Consider the following 7433-nt stretch of genomic DNA (forward strand, 5'->3'; position numbering starts at 1 on the left):
AAGGCTGGGGGGTAATCGGGGTTTGACATAGGGCAGTGGTTGGATTAACATTGTAATGAAAATTACTGTATGTTTAAAAAAAAAAAAAAAAAAAAAAAAAAAAAGACCGATTCACTGAAAAATACCAAAGGTTACAGGGACATTCTAGTTAGGTTCTGAATTTACTCACAAAACCTTTGAAATTCAGCAGTTCTAGTTAGAATTATTTCAAGTAACACTAACTCGTGCCCTTGCCATGCAGTTTTCTGATCAATAATTTTAATTTTAATCCCCACACTTTTTTTTTTCTGGATTCGCAAATCCAAAGTGGATCTGCAAATCCGGGATCCACAAATCTGCTGAAAAAACAAATGATTGGGTACTTTTTGCCCACAAGGGATTCCTAAGGAACCCCTCTATGTGGCTTATGGGGTTTTTCTCTCTTCCTTTCCCACCCCCGAGCCAATGCGACAAACAAAATAGCAGCTGCAACTATTCTGTCAGGTTGTGGCCAGCCAATCAGATTCTTCTTGTTGCTCTGCGTCCCTATAAATCTAAATTTTTGGCTTAAGTTACTCAAACTACTGAATGGATTTCCACCAAATCACAAAATGCATGATCAGTGCAAAAGAATCAGCCGGCGTGACAAATTTTGTGCAATTCCGTTCAATGGTTCGAGCTGTAGGCGTGTCTAAAGGTCCTATGGAAAAATGAATGGGGAAAATGCGTTTTGGGACCACCATCCCTTTTCTCAGCCCCAACTTGACAGATCACCTCAAGACAGAAGCTGAATTTAGCAAAGTATAAGTTTTGAAAATTTCATGAAGATTCATCAAACGACAAGTTATCAGCAAAACAAAACACTTACTATGGAAACATGGTCCTAACTAACTACCTAGTGTCGACCATCTCTATCTATCCATCCATCCATCTATATATATCAATCAAAGAAAACGAGCACCCGACTTGCCAGGGCTCTATTATGGCGGTCTTGATATGGGTTCGGGTATCCCATAAAATATTTGTAAGTTCACTCATTCAATCCAACAAGAGATCAAGACACCAAACGAATAGTTCCAAAATATATTGTAAAAAAGAAGAAAGAAATGGTATTCCTCATATATATATCTATATATAGTTATCTATATCTATATACACATATATATACATACATATATACATACATCCACCCACCATCATTACCACCTTCAAAATGGTGTGTATGCACGTGCCATCAGTCGTTAAAAAAATAAAATTAAAAAAAATACAAAAATAAAAATTACTGCCAAAGCCGGTACGTGTGGCTTGTAACTGAAAATGCACACCAAACCACCTGACTGGCCATGTTGGATGGCTAGACAGATTATATATCCGTCGTTAATGCTGCGGTAAATGCAACGAATTTTTAACAAATTAATAAATGTAAAAAAAAAAAGTTAACAATTCTGTGCACATACATCTGTCCAACGATGTCAGACAGCTATAGATACAGAACAATACAAGTATGAATAAATACAATGTTTGCAAACCTGGCTCTGCAATAAAAGCTAGGTCGAACTGTTGAAGCTTTTTTAGAGTGTTAGTAAGTTCGGAGCTGTAACCAGAAAGCAACTCAATCATTTTTATAAGAACGAGATCTAAATGTACATCTATATAGATAGTGTGCGACACTAGGAAGACTTAAGATCCAAGCGCCTTCTGAAGTCAAGCTAGGACTCTAAGAACGGAACCCAGAACTATTTCCAGGGTATAATTTGAACAAAAGGTGCTAGAAATGTAGCCAAGCTCAATCTTACAGGGGCCCATCAAGAACACTCAACAAGAGGCTCCTGTAGTCACCTGGAACACCTCGAAATAGATAAATTAAGTCCTTAAGCCTGTAGGTCTTGATACAAATTAAGCTACTATGTAACGGGGACAGGTGCCGATTCCTCTGACTATTGACTTTCAGTGCTCACAGTGGTAGTGCAAGGATTTTGAGCTCCAGTACCTGTGTAAAAGTTTTAAAAACCCAACGCAAAATGGATCTTTACATTGGCAACTGGGATTTGCTGCTCTACAACATGTTTAAACCAGAGGTCTCTTGAGATTTTGTCAGATTGTTCACTAATACTACAAAATAGTTTGAACCAATCTCAGCAAACTGGATGCCTCACGAACTTGGGCAAGTAAAGACTCCTTCAGCAGCACAACAGCAGTACGGGTCCATTAACAGGCGCAGTCTCTTGATGGTCCCAAGAACTGTCAGGCTGTCGATATAAAGTGGATATAAGGCATAGTTTTCCTGGCAAAGTACGTAGTCTTGGTGGACAGGCTTAGCTCCTGGAGTGATCACTAATGCAGATTCAACTCAGCTTGGCTGGTCAGGGTGGGTGCTAATCACAGGTACTTCTGTACTCATTTTCCCCAGTCCATGCAGCACAAGGATTTCTCCCTACCTGAGGACTGGTTTCGCCATCACGGAGATAACAGCAATTTCCAAAGTCTTGATCCGGCACCTGTAGTAGTGCTCTAGAGAGTCATCCTCCTTATTGCCCATTATAGGGAATAAACGGGTGACTGACGTTGGCATTGTTGTGAAATGCAGTCATACCGGTAAATAACCTAATGGGGTCATGCGTAAAACTAACACTGACAAGCAGTGCAGGGCACATCCTCTGGGGCTTCACAGCCAGTACCCAAAAGATCCAAGATATTTAAGGGGAAATTGAGCAGACGTTCTAAGGAGGAATGCAGCTCTGATTTCCAGACAGCTTCATCTCAGAACTAGAGTTTAGATTGGTAAGTTCACGAGGATATGTACCTTGAAGGGCTGTGCAACATCCAAGTCAAAGGTACCCATCTCAAACCAGAAAGGGGGCAATGCTAACGCAGGCAAATTGGTTTGGTCTGTATTATCCTTCACCAGAGCACAACCTGGATAGAAAAGTGCAGTCCCAAACTGCCCACAGGGGGTACAGGACTTGGGGCAGTTACACCTACATTGTCAGTCACAGAGACAAACTGAAGGGAAGCTTTCCATCTTGTAACTTATTTTCTCATTATACCCACCGTCTTTACCCCCCCTACCCTTTTTTTCACCCGGTACCTCAGATTACCCCAAGCAACAAAGAGGACAGCAGAACCCCACCACGAACCCATTGGTGGGACAGGAATAAATACCCCGTTTTGGCACCTGAGGAATTAAGTCCAGAACAAAATGTACCCACACTTTTTTTAAACTGTTAGTGCTAGCACTATCTGCAGTTCTCGCCTAAAGAGTTATAACACCCCCGCCAGTGTTTTTTCTCCCATAGCTACAGAGGTCTCAATTTTTCAGGTCTATTCTCGAATATCTCATTCAGTCCAGCATTTTTTTTCTTAGCATCCTGGTACTTGAAGCTCTATATCCCTAGAGCAATAAAAAAAGACTAAGTATCAGAATGCAAAGGAAAAACGTTTTGACTGCACGCCTTTTGCAAGCAGGGGGCTGGGAAACTAAGCCGCTGTTATTAGGCAAGCAATGATATTATTGGAAGCGTAGCAGACAGACTGGCAATGGGAGTCCAGCAGTGACCTGAGGGGATATGGGTGCCACTTAAGGGGGCGAAGGGAGAGCGGGATGGGGAAGAGGGGGATCGAGGGCTACCACGAAGTGGACACTACATACTGAAAGACTACATGGCAATTCGACTCGCAGTTCCACTCCCCCACCACCGGGGTCCTCACCTGGAAACGCAGCCGGCTTTTTTCGGGGGAAGGGATGGTTTCCTGCTGCCCGGGCTCTACTGCTGCGTCCCCTTCGGCTTTCTGGTCCTGCTTTTCTTCCTCCGGGCCAGTTTTCTCCTCCTGTCTGTCCGCGCCGCTCCCCACCGCGGGGCTGTCCTGCTCCTCGGCGGGAGGCTTCCTGGGACTCTCCCCGCCCTCGGGTTTCCCCTCTGCGCCGCCCTTGGCCTCCGCGTCTTCTTCGTCCTCCGTGAAAGTGGTCAGTCTGCGGGAAGCCACGGGCGAGTAGACTGCAATGGTCCGGGGGAAGCGCACGGTCTTGGGGGGCGAGGAGGCAGGGGTCCCCTCGGGTTCTTGCGGAGCCGGTCTCAACACACCCCGCCTCCTACGGGACAAGGTGCGGGGCCCCAACGAGCACTGCACGGAGGCGTCCTGCCGGGGGTTTACTTGCACCCCAACATCCCGGGTGTTGGCCTTGCGTAGGCGCGGGGTCAGGTTGGGGTTCACCTGGGACAGAATTGCCTTCAGCTGGGCACGCTGGTAGTTGTCGAAGTACTCTCCGGTGTCCGCGTAAGAGGCAAGGTAACCCCGCTGCCTCCAGCCACCCGTCTTGCTTTTGGGGTTCAGATACCTATAGTTGTAAGGCGTGTAGGCCGAGTACATGTAGCTGTCCATAGCCTCGTCCGATAGCGTAGCCATAGTGTTTGGCCCTGAGCCCGCCCCCGAGGCCTAGTTAAATAAGGGCGGCATGTGAAGTGTGCAAATGACTCAATTAAGACATGAAATTGGCCTTTTACAAACCCCGCTGCAGAGACACGCCCCAGACGCAAACCATAATCGCACGGGAGAGCTGAGAGTGGATAACACAAAGTTGTTTAGCACAAATCTTTATTGCTGGTCTGTGAGAAATGTCTCGTTTAGCCGAACTCTACGTGTATATTAATGCAAGTAGTGCAGGGCTTATCTTAACTTGTCGATCGGTGACATTAAATCAAACGTTATCTTGCTAAAGAGATTTTGCCTAAGTATTTCTAGTAACCCTGCAAGTGCACCTAATTGATAGAGTTATAGTATGTTAGTGTATAGTGTTTCCCCCCCCCCCTAAAATGGATCGATATGGACCTGATTTACTATAGTGCCCCTCCACCCCCCTGCGTTTATTGTTAAAAAAAACAATTTTGAAATTAAATAAGAATACCGGTGAACACCGGCGCACCGTTCCAGAACAGCGATTTTAACTGTGGCAGGACAAGCCACTAGCAACATTATAATCGCACTTTCAGAGTTCTCAAATATGAAGTCCACGCGTAAGGAGCTCACGTGTTCTTTGCATTGTGGGATTTGTAGTCATAATTTCACACGGTACTGACAGTATTACACGTTCAGAATGAATAATAATGCCTTCGGACAGTATTAGCTGCTCAGGAGAGCTCTGAGCTTGCTTGTCAACTTATGAATTGTGCAATCAGGGAAGGTGAGGGGGAGCGCACAGTAGTCACTTACCAGTGTCAGGTATTAATTGTTTGCTCAATCGTGTGATCTTTGTATTGTGTTCTAATATTTGTAGTTTGTTTTTAGTATTGTGCGTGTAGCGTTACAATTAACTGAACGGAAGAAAAAAATTATTACAGTGGTACTGACAACTTGGCATTCCCGAATGATTGCTGCCATTAACACCCGGCTTGCGGAAACATGACTTTTCATTTGATTCAAAGTTGGCAAACACATATGAAAGCTCAGCTTTTGGAAAATAAAGGGAAACAGCCGGAGAGACCCTCTCAAGAATAGGGAGAAATGGCAGAAGTGTTGGGAGCTCCTATTTGCATAGATTTCAACCTGCACCATGCCAGCTGTGAACACATCATCTGTTCCCTACAGTTCTCTTTGCATCAATATATTTATAATTCATTACTCCCCTCACTACCGTAAACACATAAAAAAAAAAAACTGGCCGAGCTGCAGACAATCGACAACTTCATACCTCTTCTTGAGCACAAGTATCAATACATATCGATTAGGATTATCCGAGATTGCAATATGCTACCACATTCGCCCTTTAATACACTGGTATCCCTCATCTCATAGAACTCAGAAGTTTCCCAGGACTACGTGAACAGTTCACCATGAGGAGGGTCAATGGTACTAGAATGCAATGGAAAAAATATGGCCTGGACCAACCAATCAGAAAAATCTCCAGGGCGCAAGGCACTTCCCAAGAGGAGCATCATGCTGAAAAGCGCCGTGTTTTAGGGAAAAATCACAGTAAAATCGAATGGCTGTGAAGGGCCACCAGGAACTTCTTTTGTCCCTCCTGCCTTGGCTGGGAGTAGGTGTCAACAACCCTTAAATATCCCAAACCCCGTATTTGTAACAAAGGATCACAATGTACTTTTACACTTTAGTAAGATCAGGATGCAGAAAGTATGTAAGGAATTGTGTTTGCATTTTGAGGGGGATAACTGAACAAAACTGCAATATTTGAATTGTTAAATACGTTTAGCAGTGCCAATTTTGTATTGTATTGCAGTTGTACATAGCACTTACTAACCCTATGTAGGGTGCTGAATTACTTGCCTACGCTACACCATGTAGTGTGTGTGAATGGAAGGATGTTGTCTTTGTTTTGATCTTATGTGGAAAGCGTTCCATGTTGTGCATGATGACCACTGAGGTGCTTTTATCGTCTAAGGGGCGTAGTGGGTAGCAGTGTGTTGGATGATGAAGAGCGAGAGACTGATACACGTTTTGTGGTGTTCAGTATCCTGATAGCTGTGAATAGCTGTGCAGGTCCCTTTATGGCTTTTCTTATGATATAATAGTCTCTTAGTTCAGTGGTTCTCAACCTTTTGACTTTGGTGGATCCCCACTTTATCAATAGTGGAACCCAGGGACCCCCACTAAATCATTTTGGAAGTCCGGGGACCCCCCCACTGTGTCATTACTGAAAGCTAGGCACCAAATCTGTTAAAATTATAAAATTTTCTAAGTAGTCGCGGACCCCCTGAGGAGACTTTATGGACCCCCAGGAGACCCCAGACCACAGGTTGGGAACCACTGTCTTAGTTGTTTACTGCAAAGTTGTGCCCCTTCTCCGTATAGTCGTGGTCCAGAGCTGGCCTTTTTGACGGGAGAGAGTAATGAAGAGATCTGCTGGGATGGGCATTTTTATAATCATTTAGTATCTGAGTGTCTATGTGAGATGTAAAGAAGTGCTCAGATTGTATGGATATTGGGGACCTGCAGTGGTGGACAATATTAAAATCCTCCGAATTGTCCAGCAGTGCACGACAGATCTCGTCAGTTATTCAATGCCTGTTGATTTGGTGATGTTTGTTTTTTGGCTGGACAGTGCTGGTGATGGAAACCCCTCATAACAAATATATCTGATATTAACTTTGTAGAATAACTGATAAAACATATGTGCAATTCTGTGGGGCTTCAAGGACGTGTTTTAAGACAAGGGGGACCAAACATTATAACATTTGGAAAGCACTGCACTTCACCTTCTACAATAAATAGGATGCTGTTGCTGGCTAGGGAGGGGTAGGGGAAGTCTGCAAGCATCATCTCTGTGGTACCATTAGTGGCCAAAATGTGGGTGGCATGAAATAGCGTTTCTGTACACTGATGGCTCAACACGTGACTGAAGCTAATTCGGTTCTCACATGTCTTCTCTGCCGAAGGAGGGACATAATACTCTTTCAGTCCATTTTAAAGCCAGCCCAGACAGCGCTTCTTGACACACAATA

At 44.3% G+C, this 7433-nt stretch overlaps 1 protein-coding gene across 1 annotated transcript in view; it reads right to left on the minus strand.

Moving 5' to 3' along the window:
* ZAR1 (zygote arrest 1) overlaps positions 1-4535 on the minus strand; it is an 85796-nt gene extending 81261 nt beyond the window's left edge. Inside the window, exon 1 of the mRNA XM_069201588.1 lies at positions 3688-4535. Within this exon, the coding sequence (XP_069057689.1) occupies positions 3688-4383 (696 nt within the window). The 5' untranslated portion in view covers positions 4384-4535. The remainder of the gene's footprint in view (positions 1-3687) is intronic.
* Positions 4536-7433: the final 2898 nt, after the last annotated feature.

This window comes from Pleurodeles waltl, chromosome 1_2, assembly GCF_031143425.1.
Source record: "Pleurodeles waltl isolate 20211129_DDA chromosome 1_2, aPleWal1.hap1.20221129, whole genome shotgun sequence".
NCBI lineage: Eukaryota > Metazoa > Chordata > Amphibia > Caudata > Salamandridae > Pleurodeles > Pleurodeles waltl.